This window comes from Capra hircus, chromosome 2 (assembly GCF_001704415.2).
Source record: "Capra hircus breed San Clemente chromosome 2, ASM170441v1, whole genome shotgun sequence".
In the NCBI taxonomy this organism is placed as follows: domain Eukaryota; kingdom Metazoa; phylum Chordata; class Mammalia; order Artiodactyla; family Bovidae; genus Capra; species Capra hircus.
This window is the reverse complement of record NC_030809.1, coordinates 3,058,553-3,084,115: the sequence shown is the minus strand read 5'-3', so window position 1 is coordinate 3,084,115 and position 25,563 is coordinate 3,058,553. Positions and strand designations below refer to the sequence as shown.

The 25,563-nt window shown below is 50.7% G+C and overlaps 1 protein-coding gene across 4 annotated transcripts in view; it reads left to right on the top strand.

Moving 5' to 3' along the window:
• TMCO4 (transmembrane and coiled-coil domains 4) overlaps positions 1,067-25,563 on the top strand; it is a 111,702-nt gene continuing 87,205 nt past the window's right edge. Inside the window, exons 1-5 of one of the 4 annotated variants that reach the window (XM_018054866.1) lie at positions 1,067-1,128; positions 9,837-9,949; positions 12,134-12,368; positions 17,641-17,738; positions 23,795-23,972. In XM_018054866.1, the coding sequence (XP_017910355.1) occupies positions 23,803-23,972 (170 nt within the window). In that variant the 5' untranslated portion in view covers positions 1,067-1,128; positions 9,837-9,949; positions 12,134-12,368; positions 17,641-17,738; positions 23,795-23,802. Of the gene's footprint in view, positions 1,129-3,690; positions 3,983-9,836; positions 9,950-12,133; positions 12,369-17,640; positions 17,739-23,794; positions 23,973-25,563 lie in introns of those variants that run through there. The other 3 variants (XR_001918767.1, XM_018054856.1, XM_018054873.1) reach the window with 3 other exon arrangements.

Sequence of the window (25,563 nt, the reverse complement as noted above, 5' to 3'; positions counted from 1 at the left end):
TGGGTAGACTCTGGGATTTGGTGATGGATAGGGAGGCCTGGCATGCTGTCGATCATGGGGTCGCAAAGAGTCGGACACGACTGAGCGACTGAATTGCACTGAACTGAGCACATTCTTATATCATTCTGAACCAACTACTGGGTTCAGAATCATTCCCAGTCCCTGCGGCTGGGCACCCAGCAGAGGACTGACTCTCCTGGCTTTTAAATTCTAGTGGGGACGGCAAGCAATGAACAGAAACAGGAAGATAAACCAAAACAACTTCACAGAGTGAGAAGCACTGCAATCGACACAGAACAGAACGGGAAGCCTGGAGTGGGATTCCCCAGGCACTTAAACAGTACCTGGCACATAGTAGGTGTTCAGAGCTATTTGTTCTCTGACTGAACGTGCTGGGTGGACGGGGAAGATGCCACCCTAGGGTGGTGGTGGGCGGGGGGGGGGGGGGGGTGGGGGGGGCGGGGACGAGGGGAGAACCGGCATGGGAGCCAGGGTCGCAGCACCAGGCAGTTCAGTTCAGTCGCTCAGTCTTGTCCGACTCTTTGTGACCCCATGGACTGCAGCACGCCAGGCCTCCTTGTCCATCGCCAACTCCCGGAGCTTGCTCAAACTCATGTCCATCGAGTCGGTGATGCCATCCAGCCATCTCATCCTCTGTCGTCCCCTTCTCCTCCCGCCTGCAGTCTTTGCAGCGCCAGGCAGAGGAAACCTCAAAGGCAAAGAAACAGAAGGGAAACTTGACAGCATGGGTAGATCTCAACGCTCTGTGAACTTCACAGGGCTGTCTACCTAGGCGGGAAGGCGGGGTCTGTGGCCGGCTCTTTGATTTCACATCATCTGCTTTTGACGATTCCCCCCGATGGCCGCGCGGCTCTCCGCGTGGGGGGACCGAGTCCGGCGAGCACTCTCCGCAGCGCCGAACCCGCGAGGGCGCACGGGCCCACGGAGCGAGACTGGCGCGGGGCTGGCGGGTCACTGCCTGAGCCGGGCAACCCGGGCCACGCGCCGGGGCCGGGAGCCCGGAAGCACCGGGAGCGCGCGGGGCGGGGCGCCGGGCGGTGGGAGCCGCGCGCGGGGCGGGGCCGGAGCGGCCCGGCCCGCTGGCCCTCGGCGCGCCGCCACCTTCAGGTAAGGGGCGCGCGCTCCGCGCCGCCCGGCCCGCGGGCCCGCTGCCCCCTCCTCCCCTCCCCCGGCCCCCGGTGCCAGGGGCGCGGCGGCGGCCCGGCGCCGACCGGCCGGAGTCAAGGCCGCCGGGCGGCTTCTTGCTTTCCGTCCGAGCCGGAAGTGCGCTTAGAGCCTCACGCCCTGGCCGCAGATGGGGAAACTGAGGCCGGGCCTCCCCTGGTAAATGAGGACTCTGGTCCGGGCCAGGGAGGGGACGGTGCTTGCCCAACCCAAGGTCACCCCGGGTCGCCGGGCTTCCCTTTGGCTCACGGGGCCCCTCGGGCGCTCCTCATCCCGCCTTCTGGCCCCTGCAGCCCTCTGAGCTCTCAGGAGACACTTAAACTGGGAGGGAGGCGAAGGTGTCGAGAATAAACTCTGGAGAAAAGGCCCCAGGGTCACAGGGAGCCCAGGTGGCCTCCTCCTGACTCCTGTTGTTAGAGGAAGGATGAATTTCTACTGATTTACTCACTTTGGGGCGGATTTTACACCTGGGTAAGCTGAGGCTCAGAGAGGAGAGAACTTCCCCAGGACCACTCGGCTGAGAGGGACGTCAGGATAAGAACCTGGATTCTCCGACTCCAGAGCCTGACGCAGCACCTGGCACAGAGGAGGGCTTCACACGCACACACACACACACACACTCCTCCGGTCTCCTCTCTGACACACACACACCCCTCCGGTCTCCTCTCTGACACACACACACCCCTCCGGTCTCTCTCTGCCCTGCTCAGGGTGGCGCAGGAAGGCAGGACCGCAGCCCCGCTAGACTCCAGGCCTTGGTCTGGACCCCACTGCCTAATGCGGCGTAGGAGTCAGCAGTGAGTCCTCTGTTCACCAACTCCGCCTTCATTTCAGGGCAGAAACATGAAGCCCTTTAAGCTTTGGGGGCGTCCACCAAATACATATTGAATGCCTACGCTGTGCGGTTTAGGCACTGAGAATACAGCAGTCAGCGAGGCGAGAGCTGCCCTGGGGGGTGGGGGTGCATTGCAGAGAGTGGAGCAAACCCTGCGCTTCAGCCTGAGCGGGAGGAGGGATGAGGAGGAGAAGTCTGAGAAGAGGGCAGGAAGGGATGAAAGCTCACAGCTCCCAGTCCTGCCAGGCCTTGTTTGGGAGGCTTGGCCAGCCTGAGCTCCCCCAACCCCACCCCTAGGGATTTGGGGAGGAGGGGCTGGGTGGGTAGAGGGCGGCCCTGAGCTGACCTCAGAGTCTGGAAAGCTAGCTGTGTGACCTTGGGCGCGTCATTCTGCCTCCCTCGGCCTGTTTTCTCGCTGCACGGCAGGAGTCACGATACTTCACAGCATTGGTGGTGCTGTGCTGAAAGGCTTCGGAAATCGTAAGCAGGGTCCAGGTTGTGGCTCACATCAGAGACCTTGCCAAATCAGGCGTGAGCCAGGGTGTATTGTTTATTCACAGTGTTTATTTAGAGACTCTAATGACCCTGTGGATAACCTGTGAGTACTCTCCGTAAAGAAATGTAAGAGGCAGAGGGAGGGTGGCCGAGTTGAAGGCCGGGAGCCTGAGCTTCCCTGCTTTGCTGTCTCAGGAAATAGAGCCTGTGTCGCGGTCCGCATTTCAGCTTTCAGGACCCTTGCGGTCACATGTACTGCATCACACAGAGGTGGCTCAGGCCCTCAGTCTGCAGCTCCCGGAGTCATCCTGAACAAGCTAAGTGACCTGTCCGTGCCTCGGTTGCCTCACCTGTAAAATACCTGTCCCCAGGGTTGTCATGGGGACGAAGAGGCCAAAGCCACGAAGGGCCCTGAGTAGAGCTGCCACCCTGGGATCCTTTCCAAGGCCTGGGAGCGGTTGGATGGCACAGTTGGCTGCCTTGGTTGCCGTGGCCAAGCAAGTACCAGAATGGCACCATTTAGACACTGGGGGTACAGCGGTCGGTAAGACACATGCTACCCTGGTTGGGGTGGCAGGGAGGGAGGTTCATCAAGGTCACAGCCTGGAGAGTTTCTCATGAGCCTGAAATCATCTTTCCCTGCACTGGTACCACGAGGCTGCAAGTGGCTGGATCAGCCTCCCGGGCCCACACATGTGGGACCTGAGAAACGTCATTAGGTATTTATCCTCACTCTCTCCTTTAGGACCTGATGGTTTTGTAACCATTGCTGTACATTTTAAACTGCGGTAGCAGATGAAATGGGGCGGGGGGGAGGGCCTCGCTGCCTTGAATATGTTACAACGAGCAGAAGGGGGCTAAAAAGGGTATTGAACCCACTTGCCACTTTGCCACCCTCCTCTTGACAGCCAGACCCATCCGATTGTACCACCCTCTGCTCAAAACCCTTCTGCGGCTTCCTACTTTCTTAGGGTGAGGTGAAGTCGCTCAGTCGCGTCCGACTCTTTGCGACCCCGTGGACTGTAGCCTACCAGGCTCCTCCGTGGGATTCTTCAGGCAAGAATACTGGAGTGGGTTGCCATTTCCTTCTCCAGGGGATCTTCCCGACCCAGGGATCGAACCCAGGTCTCCCGCATTGGAGGCAGGCGCTTTAACCTCTGAGCCACCAGGGAAGCCACTTTCTTAGGGTAAAGAAAAAGAGCAAAAACCTCAGCACGGCCCTGAAAGTCCTGCCGCCTGGGCCCCACCTGCACCTGGCCTCCTCCTCCAGCTGCGTCTCAGACCACTCTATCAGCAGCCCTCTGTGCTCGAGCGCTTTGCTGCCTCTGCCTCAGGGCCTCTGCACGGGCTCTTCTAGACTGCTTCTCCTCCCTCAGCTCCCTTTTTCCAGGGTAACACCTCATCTGTCAGATCTGATCCCAACCTCGACTGGCATTCCAAGTTCCCCAGGCCACAGGACTTCCCCAGGTATGCGGGAGGTTTATGTCAAAGTGTAATTATACTTGTGTATAATTGTGTAAGATATCACTGGAATTAATGTCAGCTTCCACCCGGTCACACACCCCCACCTCCAGCTGTAACCCTCGTGATTTCTGGGACCGCTCGGAGTTTGCTCTGAGATGCTCAGTAATGAAATCTCTTTGGGAGCAGCTCTTGAGCGCACATGTGGACTTGCTTTATCTAAAATTCTGTTGTCCTTCATCAAAAAAGAAAAGTTGCAGACGTCACCTCTTAGTTGTGAGGGTAGGTGTTCATTCATTCTTTCACCTGCCCTGCCAGGCACTGCTCTAAGAGACATCGGGGAATGTGACACAATACCCACTGCCCGCACGGAACTTTCTCCAATGAGGGACCAACCAACCTATCCTCCGCTGCCGGGTGGTCGCACGTTGCATTAAGAAAAGTCACACAGGGCAGTGGTGGCACCTGATAGCTTACACCTGCGTGAGGAGGAGCTCTGCTGAGCAGGTGGGAAAGCACAGGTGTCCTGGGCATCATCCACTGTCCCCCGACCATCCTGGGTGGGGAGACAGGCATGTAGGCAACCAGCCTTCATGCCTGAGAGGAGGTGAGGCCCCCCGGAGAAAGCATGAGCAGCACTTCAGAGGCGGCAGCCTGGACAAATCCAAGAAGCCTCGTGGCAGCCCCTCAGACCCCTCAGTAAAACGGAGCTGGATTTGGGTCTTGGGGAGGTGTATATCCTGGTCCTGCCATTTGCCACCTGTGTAGCCCTCCCCTCTCTGAGCCTCAGTTTTCTTATCTGTAAGATGGGGACAGTGTTAGTCTCTTCCTCGTAAGGCAGTGGCGAGGCTGAAATGGGATCGGGAGGGAAGTCTGCAGGAGCTCTCACTGATCTGTTTAACTTATGGCTGCACTGGCTCTCCCCGGCTGCCTGCGGGCTCTCCCCGGCTGCCGTGAGCAGGGGCTGGTCTCCACGTGTGCTGTGTGGGCTGCTCACTGCAGTGGCTTCTCCGGTTGCGGAGCGCAGGCGCGAGGGGCACGGGCTTCAGCAGTTGTGTGCAGGCTCAATAGTTGTGGCACGCAGGCCCAGTTGCTCCTCAGCATGTGGGATCTTCCTGGAGAAGGGGCCAAACCTGTGTCTCCTGCATTGGCAGGCGCTCTCCCAACCACCAGGCCACCAGGGAAGTCCCTGACTTTATTTTTAAGCTGTGCTTTCGAAGAAGGGGGTTCCTCTGGCAGCTCAGATGGTAAAGACTCTGCCTGCAATGCTGGAGACCCAGGTTTGATCCCTGGGTGGGGAATATCCCCTGGAAGAGGACATGGCAACCCACTCCTGTATTCCTGCCTGAAGAATTCCATGCACAGGGGAGCCTGGTAGGCCACAGTTCATGGGGTCACAAAGAGTCAGACACAACTGAGCGACAAAGGTTTTCACTTTCACTTTGAAGAAGGGCATTATTTGGAGATGAGGATCCACACCAAGAAAAAAAAACAGCTTGAGCTGCGTCCCGAGGTGGAAACCCAGCATAGGCTGCAAGGCGCAGCGGCTCAGCTTGGGAGAAAGCTGGCTAGAAGAAAGGGAGTGGGGAAAATAAAGTTGAAAAGTGGGATCTTTACTGAACCGAACTTGCGTCTGTTCACTCGCACAGACCAATCTACTGTCAAGCTGCTGAGACCTGTTGTGGTGAAGGAAAAAGTGCAGCATTTAGTATACAGTGGCAGACCAGGAGTTCAGGGCTGCTGCTGCTAAGTCGCTTCAGTCGTGTCCGACTCTGTGTGACCCCATAGACGGCAGCCCACCAGGCTCCCCCGTCCCTGGGGTTCTCCAGGCAAGAACACTGGAGTGGGTTGCCATTTCCTTCTCCAATGCATGAAAGTGAAAAGTGAAAGTGAAGTCGCCCAGTCGTGTCCGACCCTTAGCATGGACTGCAGCCCACCAGGCTCCTCTGTCCGTGGGATTTTCAGGCAAGCGTGCTGGAGTGGGGTGCCATTGCCTTCTCCGGAGTTCAGGGCAGCCGTTCTCAAAAAAAACCCAGATTCCCTGATGGGTTTCAGGGAAGCGTTTTGTTTTTGTTTTGATGCATAGTTTGTTGTTAGTTGCTGGTGTATAGCAAAGTGATTCAATTATACGCGTATATACATAACTCTTTTTCACATTCTTTTCCATCGTGGCTTGCTGCAGGGTACTGAATACAGTTCCCTGTTTCATACAGTAGGCCCTTGTTTATCTGTGTCTGTGAGTCTTTCTGTGTCATAGCGAAGGTCACTTGTGCCATGTTTCAGATTCTACATACAAGTGATATCACATAGGATCTGTCTTTCTCTGACTGACTGGCTTCACCTAGTATGACAGTCTCTAGGCCTCCCATGTTGCTGTAAGTGGCATTGTTTCATTCTTTCTGATGGCTCAGTAGTATCCCACTGTGTATATTCAACGCATCTTCTTCATCCATCCATCTGTTGTTGGGCATTTAGGCTGCTGCTTTGTCTAGGCTATTGTAAACAATGCTGATATAACATTGGGATGCATGTATCTTTTAAAATCATAGCTTATTCTGGATATATACCTGTGAGTGAGATTGCTGGATCAGATGGCAACTCTGGTTTTGGTTTTAAGGAACCTCCATACAGTTTTCCATAGTGGCTGCGTCAGTCTACAGGGAAGCATTTTCTCTTTCAGGGAAGCAGTGTTAAAGACCAGCTGAAGGAGGGGAGTCCCAGGCTGTGTGATCAGTTTGTGTACCAGTCTCTGGTTGGTTGATGGTGAGGTAACAGGGTGTATCACAGGGGTTAGTATTAGCAATCCTCAGGCTCCAGGAGGTCTGGGGGCTATGTTCTCGTGGTCATCGAGTAATTACATCCTTCCATCTGATAGTGGTTTTATCATCTGTAAAACAACTCAGGGAATGTGTATCAGACACTGTTATCTAAGGACTTCAGGGAAGAACTAAAGATTCTTTGACTGCCCTATGACTGTTTAAATTGTTTAAACACTGTTTAAATTGTTACCGGTTCTCCTGGCCAAACTGCTACTTTTGTCATGACACAGTCCTTTCAATCATTAATTCTTGGCTCCAGGGGAGGCCTGGAAGACTATAGCTTTTCCGTAAACAAGAGGCAGGCAGAGGACATGGGGGAGAGGGCCTGTCACATAGAGGCCCCCTAGGTCCTGCGCGGTTCAAGATGGAGCAAGTGAGATTCTCATTTGGCAGTTTTCAGATTGTGTTTGAAATCTTTTGGGGCACCTCAGTGTATAAAGTAGACCAAAGAGGAGCAGTGTAGGCTGTCCTTGAGCTAAGACCCAGGTGCCCTTTTAAATCCCACATCACTTATGCAGCAGCCTTTCCGTTTACTTGTCAGGGCCTCTTTCTCCTTCCGTAAAACAGAGATCATAGCAGTGACCTTATAGAATTATTGGGAGGAAACGAGATGGAAGAGGGGCATATGGCTAACATTTACCAAGTACTAATAGTTGTAATCTTTTAATTAAAAAAATTAGTTGTGATGAAATAGAACATAAAATTCACCCTCCTAACCATTTTTGGCTGTGCAGTTCAGTACCATCAGGTATAATCACGTTCTTCTGCACTCCATCTCCAGACCACTTCAATTTGCTAGTCTGAAACTCTGTACCCTCTAAACAACTTCCCCACCCGCTCCCCAATCCCTGGCAACCCCTGCTTTTATATTCTAGTTCTGCAACGTTGGTCACTCTAAATCGCTCACATAAATGGAGCTATACAGTGTTTGTCTTTCTGGGACTAGTCGATTTCATTCAGCATAATGTCCGCAAGGGTTACCATGTTGCAGCGCGTTAGAACTTGCTTCTTTTAAGGCTGGAAAACGTTCCATCGTATGTATGTAACACACTTTGTTCATCCTTTCATCCACCCATGGCCACTTGGCTCGCCTCCACCTTTTTTTGTTGTTGTTCAGTCACTGAGTCACGTCTGACTCTTTGAGACCCCACGGACCGTATCATGCCAGGTACCTCTGTCCTTCAGTATCTCCCGGAGTTTACTCAAATTCTTGTCCATTGAGTCTGTGATGCCCTCCAACCATCTCACCTTCTGTTGCCCCCTTCTCCTTCTGCCTTTAATCTTTCCCAGCATCAGGATGTTTTCCAGTGAGTTAGCTCTTTGCATCAGGTGGCCAGAGTATTGGAATTTTAGCTTCAGCATCAGTCCTTCCAATGAATATTCAGGGTTGATTTCTTTAGGATTGGCTGGTCTGATCTCCTTGCAGTCCAAGAGACTCTCAAGAGTCTTCTCCAGCACCACAGTTTGAAAGCAGCAATTCTTTGGTGCTCAGCCTTCTTTATGATCCAACTGTCATATCCATGAGTGGAAAAAACCACGGCTCTGACTATACTGATTTTTGTCAGCAAAGTGATGTCTCTGCTTTCTAATACGCTGTCTAGGTTTGTCATAGCTTTCTTTCCAAGGAACAGGAGTTTTGTAATATCATGGCTGCAATCACCGTCCATCGTGATTCTGGAGCCCAGGAAAATAAAATCTGTCACTGCTTCCACTTTTTCCCCTTCTGTTTGCGATGAAATAACAGGACCAGATGCCATGATCTTAGTGTTTTGAATCTTGAGTTTCAAACCAGCTTTTTCAGTCTCCTCTTTAGTTCCTCTAAAGGCTCTTTAGTTCCTCTCCTTTCTGCTGTTAGAGTGGTATCATCTGCATATCTAAGGTTGTTGCTCTTTCTCCTGGCAGTCTCCGATTCCAGCTGGTGCATTTTGCCTGGTGTACTCTGCTCCACCTTTCAGCCGTTGTGAAAAATGCCGCTGTGAATACGGATGTGCACATACCTTTTTGAGACTGTGCTTTCGGTGCTTTGGGGATGTAAGCAGAAGCGGCATTGTTCGATCGTTTACTGTTACAGTTTGAAGGTGGACATGGATGGCTGCCCCGGTGTCTTCTCTTGCCCCTCAGAGTAGGAGAGGTCCCTAGGACCCTGTGGACCAATTTGAAAACCAGTGAGTCAAATGAACCATTGCAGACTTTGCCGTTTCTCCCCCTTCCTTGCCAGGCAGATTTGCCTCTCAAATTACATTTTAGTTACCCCTAGTGGAAACCATCCTTCATTCAGCAAATGTTCATCGGTTTCTACTATGTTCCGTGTGGGCAAAGGGAGGTAGACAATAAGCCATAAACAGAAACGAGGGAAGGATATAGTGTGTCAGGTAGTGAGGTGTGCTTTGGCCCAGGCGGAGGAGCCAGTTGACAGGGACTGGGATGAGAGGCTGAGGGTGGCATGGTTTCCCTGAGCTGTGAGATTTAAGCAAAGACCAGAGGAGAGAAGGGAGTTGACCGTGTGGTCATCTAGGGGAAGAGCATTTCCAGCAAAGGGAACAGCCAGTGCAAAGGCCTTGAAGTGGGAGTGCACCTGGTGGGATCCCCTGGCAACCAGGAGGAGGGTGTGTCTGGAACCAGGTGAGTGGAGGAGCCGGGAGGAGAAGGGCAGGGTGCACATGGCCCGGTGGCCACTGTAAGGAGGCTCTGGGTGAGAAGGGAGTAGCTGGAGGTTTGGAGCAGGGAAGGGACGCGATCTGACTCTCATTTGAGTGGAGCTTTCTAGATGCTGTGGGCTGGATAGCTAGGGGTAAGGGCAGAAAGAGGTGGGAGAGGAGGCTCCTGCCAGAGAGATGACGGCAGCTTGTACTCTGCTGGGAGTCAGGGAAGAAGGGCGCGATGATAAATGAGGACGAAACACCCGAGAGCCTGGCGTCCACCCTTGAGCACACTGTCACCCTTCCCGCCCTGCCCCAGCACCCCACCCCTCCTCCAGGCTCCCGAAGCCGGGGTGGGCTGGGAGCTTGCCCTCCATGCCAACGCCCTCTCTTTCTTTCCAGTCTCTGCTGGGATTGTCCAAAACCCTCCGGGTTCTTCTTGTTGAGACTGTTGCCTGGACACCTCCTGAGATGGTGCAGTTACCACCGACCTCCGGTTTAACTTCCCGATAGAGGTATACAATGAATGCGTTTGTCTCCTAAAATGCTGAGAGTGGGGAGTAAGCTGGGCCTGCCTAGGAGCCCCACTCGAGGACCATGTCAGGACTGTCTTGGTGTGTGTGTGTGTGTGTGTGTGTGTGTGTGTGTGTGTGTGTGTGTTTCCATGCTGAACTACAGTCTTCAGAATTTCCTGCTTAAGAACAGTACAGTAGCTCTGTTTGTTACAAAGGAATTCTTTGGCCCCATGCTTTTGCTTCTCCTTGGGTCCAGGATAATTAGTCCTCAGCCTTCCTCTGACACTGTAGTTATCTCTCTAGTAATGGTTATTTTTAAAACAGATGTATATATTACTCATTTATTTTTTAATTCGGCTGCCTGGGGTTTTAGTTGCAGCATGCAGGATCTTTCGTTGCAGCATGCAAATTCTCAGCTACAGCATAGAACGCTGGCTCTTAGTTCCCCAATCCAGGATGGACCCCGGGCCCCCTGCATTGGGAGTATGGAGTCTCAGCCCCTGGACCACCAGGGAAGCCTTGCTGATGGTTATTTCACTGTCCTGCAGACTCATCTAAAAATTCACCTGTGGCCACTTAACTCAGAAAAAGAGGAAGAAAGAGAGAAAAAGAACATCACACCCCAGCTGCACCGGGCTCCCCTACCCCGCAGTCCCCCCCCCCCCCCGCCCCCGCCAACACACACACACATATCGAAATTTTTTTTTTAAAAAGGCCACAGTTGGCTCGCTTTTAAGAAAAACAAAAGAAGTGCATTCTTGCATGATATCTTTTAAAGACTAGGTCCTGCAGAACTTCCCCAACCAGGGATTGAACTTGCCCCCGCCCCCCAGTTGTGGAAGTGCAGTCTTAACCAGTGGACCACCAGGGACGTCCAAAGGCCTTAGAGTTTTAATGATGATTTAAGGGCTCCCCTGGTGGCTCAGTGGTAAGGAATCCACCCGCCAGTGCCCGAGACTCAGGTTTGATCCCTGGGTCAGAAAGATCCCCTGGAGAAGGAAATGGCAACCCACTCCAGTATTCTTCCCTGGAGAATCCCATGGACAGAGGAGCCTGGCGGGATACAGTCCCGGGGTCACAAAGAGGCAGACACGGCTGAGCGGCTAAGCAACAACAACCAAGGGCTTTCAAGGACGATGCTGACCACATCTGCTTCTCTCCTCAGTGCTCACCGTGGGGTTTTGGCCGCTACGAGAAATCCCACCTCATTATTTACGGCATCCATCAAGAAATGTGGGTCGAGCACCTCTGTGGGTGCCTGTAGAACCCAGGCCAGATGTTTGGGAGTGGCCATCTCCCCCTACTCCTGACAGATAGCCCAGCCTGTGTTTCCTTTGGTGACTGATAATATGGCCTGTAAGACAAAAGTCGTGACCACGTTGCGGTAAAACACATTCCCGTTCCAGGCTGGCCGCCTGCGTCCACTCAGGGCCACGCGTCCCGCCGTGGACCGGGGCCTCCCCGGGCGCCTCCCCATGTGCGTGTCGTTTCCCTGAGTGGCGGGGCTCTCCTGGGGCAGAGGTAGACTTTTCTCAGCGTTCCTTGGGGTCTTCGTGTCACCTGGGCAGGGACAAGATCCCCAGGGAGTCGGGACTACTTCCTGCATCAGTGATGTGCTGAGCCCAGGGTGGTGCTGGACGGGCCCTGTGCACGTGAGGTGGCCCCGGGCACAGAGGCACCTCCAGCCCTGACCAGCAGGGTCTTTTGCTTACTGCAGGAATCCAGCACCCTTTCACCCTCTCAGAATCAGTCCAGCTTCTCAGACATACTTGAGACTCTCGGTTCAGCTTTGGACTGGATCCTGATCCCTAACCAGACCAAGGAGTGGAGGCCACTGAGGACCAGTATACACAATTCAGGTGGCACCCCCTGCCTCCAACCTCAACTGCCACCACACCTCCTTGGTTGAAAGAGTTTGGGGCCCATCCCATCCGACTGGCCAGTCTGTGGAGTTGGAACCTTGGGCTCCTCCATCTCACCGTCACGGATGGCTGAGAGTTGCCCTTGTCCATCTGGTTGATTATAAGACCTGCTGGTCAAAAGAATGGGACTTAATCGTGACCTCACCCACACTGGCTCAGCTGGGCCACGTGTGGTCAGGGCTTTGTGAGATAAAGCACTCCCCTTCTAGTGATCAAAAACACAACAATTTTTAATTAAAAAAATTTTTTTTAATTATTAAAGCTCTAATAGAGACTTCCTTGATGGTCCAGTGGTAAAGAATCCACCTTGGAATGCAAAGGACTTGGATTCAGTCCCCGGTCAGGACGACCTAGCATCCCAAAAGCCACAGATCAGCTAAGGCCACCTGCCACAGTCCATGTGCCCTGGAACCTCTGCCCCACAAGTAGAGAGTCCACACGCCACAGCAGAAGCCCCTGTGTGCCACGGCTAAGACTGGACTCAGCCAGACAAATAGGTAAATATTCTTTTAAAAAGCTCTAATAAGCTTGCAACAGAAGAATGTTAGAAATCCAGAAAGAATAGAAACCAATTACTTCTAGGCCCACAGTCCTGCCACTGAGTGAAAAGGATCATTAACGTTTTTTGTTGTTTTTTTTTTTAAGTGGAGGATATTGCTTTACAATGTTATGTTGGCTTCCGCCATACAACAACTCGAATCAGCCATAAGTACATGTATATATATCCCCTCCCTCTCAAGCCTCCCTCCCACCACTGTAGGTCATCAGAGAGGGCCAGGCTGGGCTCCCTGTGTTATGTAGCAGCTTCCCATTAGCTGTGTGTTTTGCATATGGTAATGTGAATGTTGGTAAAGAAGCAAGGTCTGATGCTATAAAGAGCAATATTGCACAGGAACCTGGAATGTTAGGTCCATGAATCAAGGAAAATTGGAAGTGGTCAAACAGGAGATGGCAAGAGTGAACATCGACATTCTAGGAATCAGCAAACTAAGATGGACTGGAATGGGTGAATTTAACTCAGATGACCATTATATCTACTACTGTGGGCATGAATCCCTCAGAAGAAATGGAGTAGCCATCATGGTCGACAAGAGTCCGAAATGCAGTACGTGGATGCAATCTCAAAAATGACAGAATGATCTCTGTTCATTTCCAAGGCAAACCGTTCAATATTACAGTGATCCAAGCCTATGCCCCAACCAGTAACGCTGAAGAAGCTGAAGTTGAATGGTTTCTATGAAGACTGTTTAGAACTAACACCCAAAAAAGATGTCCTTTTCATTATAGGGGACTGGAATGCAAAAGTAGGAAGTCAAGAAACACCCGGAGTAACAGGAAGATTTGGCCGTGGAGTATGGAATGAAGCAGGGCAAAGGCTAATAGAATTTTGCCGAGAGAACGCACTGGTCATAGCAAACACCCTCTTCCAACAACACAAGAGAAGACTCTACACATGGACATCACCAGATGGTCAACACTGAAATCAGATTGATTATATTCTTTGCAGCCAAAGATGGAGAAGCTCTGTACAGTCAGCAAAAACAAGACTGGGAGCTGACTGTGGCTCAGATCATGAACTTCTTATTGCCAAATTCAGACTTAAATTGAAGAAAGTAAGGAAAACCATTCAGGTATGACCTAAATCAAATCCCTTACGACTATACAGTGGAAGTGAGAACTAGATTTAAGGGACTAATCTGATAGACAGAGTGCCTGATGCACTATGGACGGAGGTTCGTGACATTGTACAGGAGACAGGGATCAAGACCATCCTCATGGAAAAGAAATGCAAAAAAGCAAAATGGCTGTCTAAGGAGGCCTTACAAATAGCTGTGAAAAGAAGAGAAGCGAAAAGCAAAGGAGGAAAGGAAAGATATTTCCGTTTGAATGCAGAGTTCCAAAGAGTAGCAAGGAGAGATAAGAAAGCCTCCCTCAGTGATCAATGCAAAGAAATAGAGGAAAACAACAGAATGGGAAAGACTAGAGATCTCTTCAAGAAAATTAGAGATACCAAGGGAACATTTCATGCAAAGATGGGCTCCATAAAGGACAGAAATGGTATGGACCCAACAGAAGCAGAAGATATTAAGAAGAGGTGGCAAGAATACACAGAAGAACTGTACAAAAAAGATCTTCACGACCCAGATAATCATGATGGTGTGATCACTCACCTAGAGCCAGACATTCTGGAATGTGAAGTCAGGTGGGCCTTAGAAAGCATCACTACAAACAAAGCTAGTGGAGGTGATGGAATTCCAGTTGAGCTGTTTCAAATCCTGAAAGAGGATGCTGTGAAAGTGCTGCACTCAATGTGCCAGCAAATTTGGAAAACTCAGCAGTGGCCACAGGACTGGAAAAGGTCAGTTTTCATTCTGATCCCAAAGAAAGGCAATGCTAAAGAATGCTCAGACTACTGCACAATTGCACTCATCTCACACGCTAGTAGAGTAATGCTCAAAATTCTCCAAGCCAGGCTTCAACAGTACGTGAACCGTGAACTTCCAGATGTTCAAGCTGGTTTTAGAAAAGGCAAAGGAACCAGAGATCAAATTGCCAACATCCACTGGATCATCAAAAAAGCAAGAGAGTTCTAGAAAAACATCTATTATTGCTTTATTGACTATGCCAAAGCCTTTGACTGTGTGGATCACAATAAACTGTGGAAAATTCTGAAAGAGATGGGAATACCAGACCATCTGACGTGTCTCTTGAGAAATTTGTATGCAGGTCAGGAAGCAACAGTTAGAACCGGACATGGAACAACAGACTGGTTCCAAATAGGAACTTGACATGGAACAACAGACTGGTTCCAAATAGGAAAAGGAGTACGTCAAATAAGCAGGTATTGTCACCCTGCTTATTTAACTTATATGCAGAGTACATCATGAGAAACACTGGGCTGGAAGAAGCACAAGCTGGAATCAAGATTTCCAGGAGAAATATCAGTAACCTCAGATATGCAGATGACATCACCCTTATGGCAGAAAGTGAAGAGGAGCTAAGAAGCCTCTTGATGAAAGTGAAGGAGGAGAGAGAAAAAATTGGCTTAAAGCTCAACATTCAGAAAAGTAAGATCATGGCATCTGGTCCCATCACTTCATGGGAAGTAGATGGGGAAACAGTGAAAACAGTGTCAGACTTTATTTTGGGGGCTCCAAAATCACTGCAGATGGTGATCGCAGCCATGAAATAAAAGACGCTTTCTGCTTGGAAGAAAAGTTATGACCAACCTAGACAGCATATTTAAAAGCAGAGATATTACTTTGCCAACAAAGGTCCATCTAGTCAAGGCTATGGTTTTTCCAGTGGCCATGTATGGATGTGAGAGTTGGACTGTGAAGAAAGCTGATTGCTGCAGAATTGATGCTTTTGAACTGTGGTGTTGGAGAAGACGCTTGAGAGTCCCTTGGACTATAAGAAGATCCAAGCAGTCCATCCTAAAGGAGATTAGTCCTGGGTGCTCATTGGAAGGAGTGATGTTGAAGCTGAAACTCCAATACTTTGGCCACCTCATGCGAAGAGTTGACTCACTGGAAAAGACTCTGATGCCTGGAGGGATTGGGGGCAGGAGGAGAAGGGGACAACAGGGGATGAGATGGCTGGATGGCATCACTGACTCAATGGACATGGTTTTGGGTAGACTCCGAGAGTTGTTGATGGACAAGGAGGCCTGGGGTACTGCGATTCATGGGGTCACAAAGAGTTGGACGTCACTGAGCGACTGAACTGAACTGAACTGATGTTGGTAAAGAATCTGCCTACAATGCAGGAGATCCCGGTTCGATTCCTGGGTCAGGAAGATCCACTGGAGAAGGGATAGGCCACCCACTCCTGTATTCTTGAGTTTCCTTGGTGGCTCAGATGGTGAAGAATCCGCCCATCATGCGGGAGACCTGGGTTTGATCCCTGGGTTGGGAAGATCCCCTGGAGAAGAGAAAGGCTACCCACTCCAGTATTCTGGCCTGGAGAATTGCATGGACTGTTCAGAGTTGAACATGACTGAGTGACTTTCACTTGCATACAGTAGTGTGTATGTCAGGATCATTAACGTTTTGATGTATTGCCTTGTGGTCTTTATGCTCTGTGAAACATTTTTTAGAAACATAGCTGGCATCGTATTGTGTGTCCCATGGTGTACTGTTAACTACTTCCTTGGAAAACAGATTCCCTTCGTTTGTGGGGCTTGCCAGTCTCTGTGATGGAAATAGCCCCTCTGTGGCCCGTTTCAGGCTCCCAGCATCACTGAACGCAGAGCTGGGAGAGGTGCCAGTCTGAGCTGACATCAGCACACCATATTAGGATTTAAAATCATAATCCATCGGGGACTTCCCTGGCAGTCCAGTGGTTAAGACCTCTGCTTCCCACGCAGGGGGTGTGGGTTCGATCCCTGGCTGAGGAGCTAAGAGACCACATGCCTCCAGGCCACAAAACCAAAGCATAAAGCAGAGGCAGTATTGTAACAAATTCATAGACTTTAAAATGGTCCCCATCAAAAAAATATTTTTTAAAAAAATCTCTTCATTCTGATCTTATAGTCAATACACAGTCATTGTTGAAAATTCATAAAATTTAAACATATAAGGAAAAGATTAAAATCATACAGAATCTGCAGCCACCAACCCCCACCCGCCCCGCTCTGTCCCAGTATACAGACAGTCACTGTCAGCCACCCTGATGTAGTCCAACAGTCCCCTCCAAGCAGGTAGAGACATAAACAAAATAACTGTCTTCAGAGCTCGAAAGCAATACGTCTCTGTGACACTGGGGAAATCCAGAAAAGTCTCTGGTACCCCACCGTCCAGAGACCCCTGTGATGACTGCTGTAGACATTTTACTTGTCTGTCTTTTTAACATGGTTGGACTTGTGGCTTGAATCTCCTGGTTTATAGTCACACGACATGCTTGTGCCTCGTAGGAAGGTGACATCCAGGGGAAGGGTGTTACGACTGTTAATTGATTAAAAACCCTTTGGAGGGTTAAGAGTTTGCCCTTCCACCGCAGGGGCCTGGGTTCAGTTCCTGGTCCAGGAACTAAGGTTCTGCATGCCACACTTCATGGCCAAAAAGAGGCCTTACAGAAGCTTGAAGAGGCAGAAAATATTCTGGCTCCTTGAACACAGAAAATGGCCTGTTAGGATAAAGCTCAGATTACTTGAAGTTTGGGTCGCTGAGCATCTTTGGGCATGCGTGGGCTGAGCGTTATTTGGATCGCTGAGCATCTTTTTGGTTCTTCAGAAGCACCTTCTCTCCTCTCCCGCTGGGCTCTGGGATGTCTCTGGGTAATTCCAGATGCTGGGCCCTTGTTGCATCTGTCTTCCTCATCTGATGCTCGAGGGGAGGGTAAGAAGAGGAGTGCCTTTCCAGGGAGAATAACCGGGAAAATCTAGCTTTTGCTTACGCCTCAAAATTCCCTCATCACTTGTTCATGTCACAGGCAATTTCTGAGCACTCACTCTGTGGCACGCAGATGGCTGGGCTCCAGAATCCTGGTACGGAGGAGATCCTGGGCCAGCCCTCTGCCGCCAGGCTAGCCAAGCAGCAGGTGCCGCACCCGTGGCTCAGGGTATGAAGACTTGGAAACGACAATTCATGCCAAGAGCCAGGCAGCTCTCGATGAATGATCGATGCCTACAGACCTGGGGGGCAAAGGCCAGAAGTAGGGTGAGGGCTCCCCTGAGCCCCGGGGCTAACCTCCCTCTTTCCCACGGGCCTCCTCCCGGTCCCACACCCTGTGGACCCACGGGCTGGTTTTTCTGGTTTGTTTCTCCAGGGCAATTTGCATATTTCTTAAAGAACTTCCAAGAAGCTGGACAGCCTGTTTTCAGACTTAGAGAGAAGGGAAGCCCAAGGTTGTTTCTTGAAATCTGGGTAAGTATGATATAAGGTTTCTTTCTCTTCAGAACCTTGGTCATTGCTTAAAATGATCTTTCTTTTTCAGTGTTTTCTTTCTGTTTTCTTTCCAACTCCTTGTATGGAATAGAATGATCTTAATTTAAATGTTTTGAGTTTACATATTGTCTGTCTCACTGCTACAGTGTAGCTGCACGGTGGAAGGTGGTTGTCTATGTGTCTTAGTCATTGCTGGGTCCCCAGCGTGTAAGACAGCACCTGTACATATTTATTGTATTTATCTGGTACGTGTGTGTGTGTGTGTGTTAGTCACTCAGTCATGCCCGACTCTTTGCGACCCCGTGGACTGCAATCCACCAGGTTCCTCTGTCCCTGAGATTTTCCAGGCAAGGATACTGGAGTGGGTTGCCATTTCCTTCTCCAGGGGATGTATGTATTTGGTAAATTAACTGACTGATTTGGAGTGGAGGTGAATATTTATTTTGGGTTTATTTTAACCTCAAGTTCTCAAATTCTATAGCAATGCTCCACTGCTTTTTTCTTTTTAATTGGTTATGGACTCACAGGCAGTTGCAGAAATAGCGCTGAGAGGCCCAGTGTGCCCTCACTCGGCGCTGCACATGGCCCTAGCCTTCACAGTCAGGCTGGACTCAGCTGGGCGAACTTGGTCCCGCAGGGTGTAGCCCCTGGCAGCTTCCCCTCAACCTCATTTCTTCCCTCCCTGCCTCTACACCCACCCATTGTCCAAGCCCTGGCTACACTGAGCATCCTTTTGGTTCTTCAAAAACATCTTCTGTCTTCTCTGTTTGGGACTGACACGTTGTCTCCTCTGCCGAGAACATTCTCTTCCCACTGACCCCGGCCCGTCTGAGGTCACCTTCTCCGGGAAGCCAATTCTGGACCCACCTCTGTGTGTCTGGCTGTCTGGGTTTCCTCTGCTGCGGCATTTACCCCGCTGCTTCACCGCCGTCTGTGTACCTGTCTGTGTCTGCCACTGTGCTGTTCCTCCTCCTAGATCGCCTTCCCCGGCCCGTCTCAGCTCCTGCAGGCCTCTGCTGGAACGGCCCCTTTCGCCTGATACCACTGCCACCCCCTCCTTCCTCATCACTTCATACTCCCCTCACCCTGTGCTCTTCCCTGGCAGTCACTGAATATTGAACTGAATATTTATCTGTTTATCTGCTTACTGACTGGTTACTTGGGCTTCCCTGGTGACTTGGATGGTAAAGAATCCGCTTGCCGTGCAGGAGACCCCAGGCTCTCAGTGCAGGTCCAGTCCTCAGGTGGGGAAGAGCCCCTGGAGGAGGGCATGGCCGCCCACTCCAGTACTCCTGCCTGGAGAATCCCATGGGCAGAGGAGCCTGGCAGGCTACAGTCCATAGTGTTGCAAAGAGTCGGGCACGACTGAGCAACTAACACTGTCACTTATTGCTTATTTATTTAGTGGACTATTAAGAGCTTGGACCATGCATTCCATTCCTCTGAGTGAAAAAAGAGTTCCACCACTTAGTAGCTCTGTGATTATGGGCAAGTTACTTTAATTATTATGATTATGACGTATCAGTATAGTATTGCCTGTCTCCCTCCTGAATGTGAGCCCCTTGAGGGCAGGGAATTTGTCAGTTTTGTCCCGTGATCTGCCCCAAGGCTGCCCGGAACAGGGCATCCTGCATCATATACCCTTCTTCATTCATCCAGCAAGTAGTGACTGAACACCAACCATATTCCACGGCTGGCTCAGAAGGCTATGGGTACAGCAGTGAGAAAACACCCAGGGGCCTGCCTCAAGAAGCTTGCATTCTACTTACGTACACAAGTAAACAAATAATCTAAAAATATATTGCTTAAGACGGAAGTAAGTATTACAGAAATAGAACAGGGGTACTGGGCTAGAGAAGCCGAGTAGCTTGGCCTAGAGGAGGTGACATTCGGGCTGAAGCCAGAATGATGTGAAGGACAAATGCCAAGTGTCCTGGGCTGGGAGGACAGCAGGTGCAAAGGCCCAGGGGGAGGACCAGCTTGAGTATCTGAAGAGCGAAAAGACAGCCAGTGTGGCTATAATGCAGTGAACACGGTGGGCATGGGGTGTACAGGCTGGGATTTAGAGGCAGGCAGAGGCCAGATCAGGACTGTGGAGACCACCGTGAAAGGACTGGTCTTCATCCTGGGGCGATGGGAGGCCTCTGGAGGACTTTAAGCAGGTGGGTGCCATGACCGCTGTATATGACAACAAGGCCGCTCGGGCTGTTGTGCAGAGAATGGGTTTATAGGGGCGTCATGAGTGTATTTTGTTGAATGGATGGACGAGTGGATGAATGGATGAATTTGGCCTGAGCTGAGTTCTTTGGGCGCTCAGCACACCCTCTTCCCTGCCGTGGTTAGGCAGGCCAGCTTAGGATTCTCTGATTAGAAGGCTGTTTCTTCTTGAGCCGAGAACTAACAAGGGGTTCCCCAAATACAAGCCCAGTAAAATACCATCGTGGGCTCCTCTGGCTAGGAGCAGCAGTTACTCCAGCCTCCAAATGGCACGTGGTGGTGTTGATTAAAGGTGGTAGGGATCGCCGAGTCTGCGATCCGCTCATCATAGTTCGTGGTTTGCTCCTCTCCCCTTTGTTCACGGCCGTGGTCTGTGCTGATTGTCTGAGCCAGGGAGTTCAGTTCAGGCGCTCAGTCGTGTCCGACTCTTTGCAACCCCATGGACTGCAGCACACCAGGCCTCCCTGTCCATCACCAGCTCCCGGAGCTTGCTCAAACTCATGTCCAGCAAATCAGTGATGCCATCCAAGCATCTCATCCTCTGTCATCCCCCTCTCCTCCTGCCCTCAATCTTTCCCAGCATCAGGGTCTTTGCCAGTGAGTCAGTTCTTCATATCAGGTGGCCAAAGTATTGGAGTTTCAGCTTCAGCATCAGTCCTGCCAATGAATATTCAGAATTGATTTCCTTTGGAATGGACTGGTTTGATATCCTTGAAAAGCTATGACCAACCTAGAGAGCATATTGAAAAGCAGAGACATTACTTTGCCAACAAAGGTCTGTCTAGTCAAAGCTATGGTTTTCCCAGTAGTCATGTATGGATGTGAGAGTTGGACCATAAAGAAGGCTGAGTGCCGAGGAATTGATGCTTTTGAACTATGCTGTTGGAGAAGACTCTTGAGAGTCCCTTGGACAGCAAGGAGCTAGGGAAATCCACTCCAAAAGATCTTGAACCTGGTTTCCTGGAGCAACCATTGGAGGCCAGTCTTGCTGGGTAACATTGGGCAAGGTCTTAACCTGTCTGGCCCTCAGTTTGTCCATCTGAAATAAGGGGAGGAGAATCCCTGTGCCTGATGCAGAAGAGAGAAAATGAGGTTTGGAACCAAAGTGGTTTGATTTTCATCACATACTTAAACTGTGTGACCCTGGGGAAATCACTTGACCTCTCTGAGCTTATAGTTACAGGAGAGACTCATAATGCCTCATGTGCTACTTAACCTTACGTGGTAATTGTAAGAATTAAATGGATTTACAGTGTTTCGTAAACTGTTAACCTGCTGTCCAGATGTTGGTTTGTGGCTTTTAACTAGCTCAGAGTTATTTTGAAAAACAGGTGCCATGTTAGTCGCCAACAGACTTTTAAATAATCCCTCCGTAGATGTAATATTTTGAAAACAAAAGATTTTACTGCTCAGCTGGATGAGAATGAGTTGTGAGCCAGAGTCAGTGTGCATATGGGTATTAAGCTAGAAATCTCCGGGCAATAAGACGAATGTATAAAACGGAGATGGTGCAAAACAAACAACAAAAAACGAGATGGTGGGTGAGATGTCTGGCTAAGAGGTCTAGCTTTGGGTTCTGTTCTGCTGTTTTCTGGCATATCCTCCTCCTCTGAGCCTGTTCCCCCAGGAACAGGGAGAAAGTGGACACTGTGTTAGTACCTGGCTCATAGAGCCGGCTGAGACCGTGTGTGTGAAAACTGCAGCCTGGGGGCCTGGCATCCAGCGACGGCTCCCTTTTGTTGCCTCTTACTCTTATTCATGCCCCTTTGCTGTGTGCCAGGCACTGTGCTGAGCATTTGTTTGTTTGTTTGTTGATAATTTTATACATTTATTTCTTTAACATTTATGTAGTGTGAGCCCAGTGCCAAGTTCTGTTTTTTCAGTACTTTATAAATGCTGACTTGCATGGCGGTGTTCCTCGTTGCTTGCACAGATCTTCCAGACACATACTATTATAGCCCATTTGTAGGTGAAGGAATCCAGGTGCAGAGAGGTTGAGCTTCCCCAAGTCCCACACCTAGGAGAAGGAGCCCCTTGGATTCACACCGTCTGTCTGGTCCTGAGCCTGCATCTGTGTCCGCGGTGCCTGTGGTTACGGCTGGCTACCCTCCTGGTCCTCGCTCCCAGGGCCCTTGCAGGCCTGGCTTGGCTTGGTTTGTCCCTACCCCTGCCTTCCCTCCATCCTCTTCAGCCGCTGGCAAAGAACAGAGTAGAGGGAGGGGCAAGGGAGGGCAGGGGGACCTTACTCCCTCCCCGCCTCTCTTCCGTGGCTGCGCTGGGCTTCCCTGTGGCATGCAGGCCCCTCTCGTGCACCGCAGGGACTCTAGAGAGCTCGGGCTCAGAAGTTGCGGTGTATGCGCTTAGTTGCCCCACAGAATGTGGGATCTTGGTTTCCCAATCAGGGATCGAACTCACGTCTCCTATATTGGAAAGCAGATTCGTAACCAATGGGCCACCAGGGAAGTCCCCCAAATACACAGATCTTCAGTGTACAGTTCAGCGGATCTTAAACCCGCCACCTGGATCAAGACACAGAACATTTTCATCACCTAGAAGCCTTTCTGTATCCCTTCTGAGCCAATATTCCTCCCAATGGCAACCCCTCTTCTGACCCTTCTCGCTATAGATTGGTTTGACCTATTCTTCAAGTTCATATAAACATAATTCTACAGTATACAATCTAGCAAATGACTGCTTATCATAAAGATTCACTCATGTTGAAGTCTGTGCGTCAGACTTTGTTCTTTTTTCATTGCCGTGTAGCATTCCATGGTGTGACTAGGCATAGGTTGTCTGTTCTACTGTGAGTGAAAGTGTGGGTGGTTTCATTTAGAACTATTACGAATGAAGTTTCTCTGAGCATTCGTGTACATGTCTTTTGGGGGACATGAACCCTCATTTCTCAGGAATGGAATTGCTGGGGTGTAGGGAAGACGTTTGTTTAACTTTAGTGGATAAAATGAGACCATTTTGCCCATGGTTGTACCAAGTTACACTTTCACCAGCTGCATATGAAAGTTCTATTTGCCCCTTACTCTGCTAGTATTATAGGTCTTTTTTAATTTTAGCCATTCTGATAGGCGAATGGACTTGGGCTTTTTTCCTTTTAAAATTTGTTTGCTGGGTCAGGTGTTAGTTGCAGGATCTTTAGTTTCGGCATTCGAGCCCTTGGTTGCAGCATGTGGGATCTAGTTCCCCAACCAGGGATTGAACCCAGGCCCCCTGCACTGGGGGAGTGGAGTCCGAGCCACTGGACCACCAGGGACGTCCCTCACTGGAATTTTTCATTTCCGCGTCCTCAGTGGCTAATTCACACTCCCGCCAGTATGCTTGCAGGTTCTGTCTGTCTTTTTCCTTCGTCGACACTTGGTGTTGTCAGGTTTTTAAGGTTAGCCATTCTAATGGGTGGGTAGCCTTGTCTTCCTGGGGTTTTTATTTTTGTTTCTGTGATTCGTGATGATGTTGAACACCTCTGCATGTGCTTATAGACCACTTTTGTGAGGATACGTGATATCTTTTGTGAAGTATCATCTATTCAGGACTTTTGCTGATCTTAAATTTGCTTTGTTTCTTTTTCTTAGTGACTTGTAAGAGTTGTTATCATTCTGGGGATACTCAGCCTTTGTGATAAACACATTTGAAAATACCTCCCCCTCCCCCACCGCCCAGTCTCTTAAAGATGGTAAATAGAAGTTTATCATTTGAATGAGGGCTGATTTATCCATTTTTTCTTTTATGATGGGTAGTTTCTGTGTCCTGTTGAAGAGGCTTTGCCAACCTGCTGAAAGCAGTCTTTTCACTGGGATTTTTCCCTGCAGGACTGGAAATGGCCGCAAGTGACGGGTCGGGCCCGAGGCTGCCCCGGGTGGCTGAGCCGGGTGTGGAGGGGGAGCCACATCTGCCCACGGGCCGGGAGCTGACCGAGGCCAACCGCTTCACCTACGCCGCCCTCTGCGGCATCTCCTTGTCCCAGCTCTTTCCAGAGCCCGAGCAAAGGTGAGTGCTTCTATCTCACGGAGAGATGGTCGTGCTATTTCAAGGAGATGACTTCTGGCAGCCAGGCAGCCTTCCAGGTGCTACCAGACAGTGCAAAGAGGAGAAAGCCATTGTCCTTGCCTTTAGGGAACTCACAACATCGTAGGGGAACAGCAATCCCTCATTCGGTACCCACCCATTTATACCTTCGCAAGGCATTTAAGGGGCGCCTGCTGTTTCACCAGGCGCCGCTTGAAGCACATGGAAAGTGGACGTGAATAAGATCAACAGGGCCACCTCTGCCCCTGCACTCGAGGACATCCCCTAACAGCGGGACAAGATGTCTGTGCATTCAGTGAGCACGGACTGTGTACTGAGGATTGTGCAAGGCCCTGTGGAGAAAGCAAAGAAAAGCAAGGCCTGGCTCCTGTTCTCCTGGTGCTTACAATCAGGGGGCTAAAACCAGGCGTCTGGGTTTGTGTGTGTGTGTGTTTAATTTTTATTTATGCATGTATGACTGCCGGGCCTCCGTTCCCACGCACGGGCTTTCTCTGGTCGCAGCGAGCGGGGGCTTCTCCCCACTGCGGCGTGTCTTGCCTGGCCTCTCTTGCTGCCGAGCACGAGCTCCAGGGCGTGCCGTCTTCAGCAGCTGCAGCGTGTGCGCTTCATTCCCCAAAGTGGAAGGGAAAGTCGCTCAGTCCTTCCGACTCTTTCTGACCCCACGGACTATACATACAGTCCATGGAACTCTCCAGGCCAGAATACTGGAGTGGGTAGCCTTTCCCTTCTCCAGGGGGTCTCCCTGACCCAGACATCAAACCCAGGTCTCCTGCACTGCAGGCGGATTCTTTACCAGCTGAGCCACCAAGGAAGCCCAGGAATACTGGAGTGGGCAGCCTATCCCTTCTCCAGGGTCTTCCCGACCCAGGAATCAAACCGGGGTCTCCTGCATTGCAAGCAGATTCTTTACCAACTGAGCTATGAGGGAAGCCCTGGCATGTGGAATATTCCAGGACTAGGGGTCGAACTGTGTCCCCTGCATTGGAAGGCGGATTCTTAAGCACTGAACCACCAGGGAAGTCCCCAGATGACTGGTGTTAAGAGTGAACGGATGGGCTAAGTGCCGCGATGGGGGATAGGTTCAATGAGACTCGGTGTTTGGAGTCAGAGAGTAGAGTGGCTAAGAGCGTGGGCTTGGCCTTCAGGGATTTGCCGGGGAGAGTTTGGAGGGCCGGAGGAGGGTTGTTGGAAAGCTGGTGAAGTTGTTTGGAGAAACCGGGACAGTGATCCAGAGGTGGAGGAACAAAGGTGAGGCGGCCTCTTCTGGGGCTGGGGACAGCTTGGGTGCTGTGGAGGGGGAGACGGAGGCCCCACACTGGGGCGGAGGGCCTCGGAGCATGCAGATAGTGTTGCTGGGGCAGGAACTGAGGGGTTGTGGGAATAGGAAGTAGCAAGAAGGTTTCGCTTCTGCATTATTTCCAGGAGCCGCGCCCCCTCAGTCCCAGCGTGGACCCCTGTGAGTAAACTCCTCTGCGCCTCAGTCTTAGCTGGGCTTTTTTTTTCTATCTTTGTCATTCTCACTGGACCAAACACTTGCGCGTATTCATCTCCT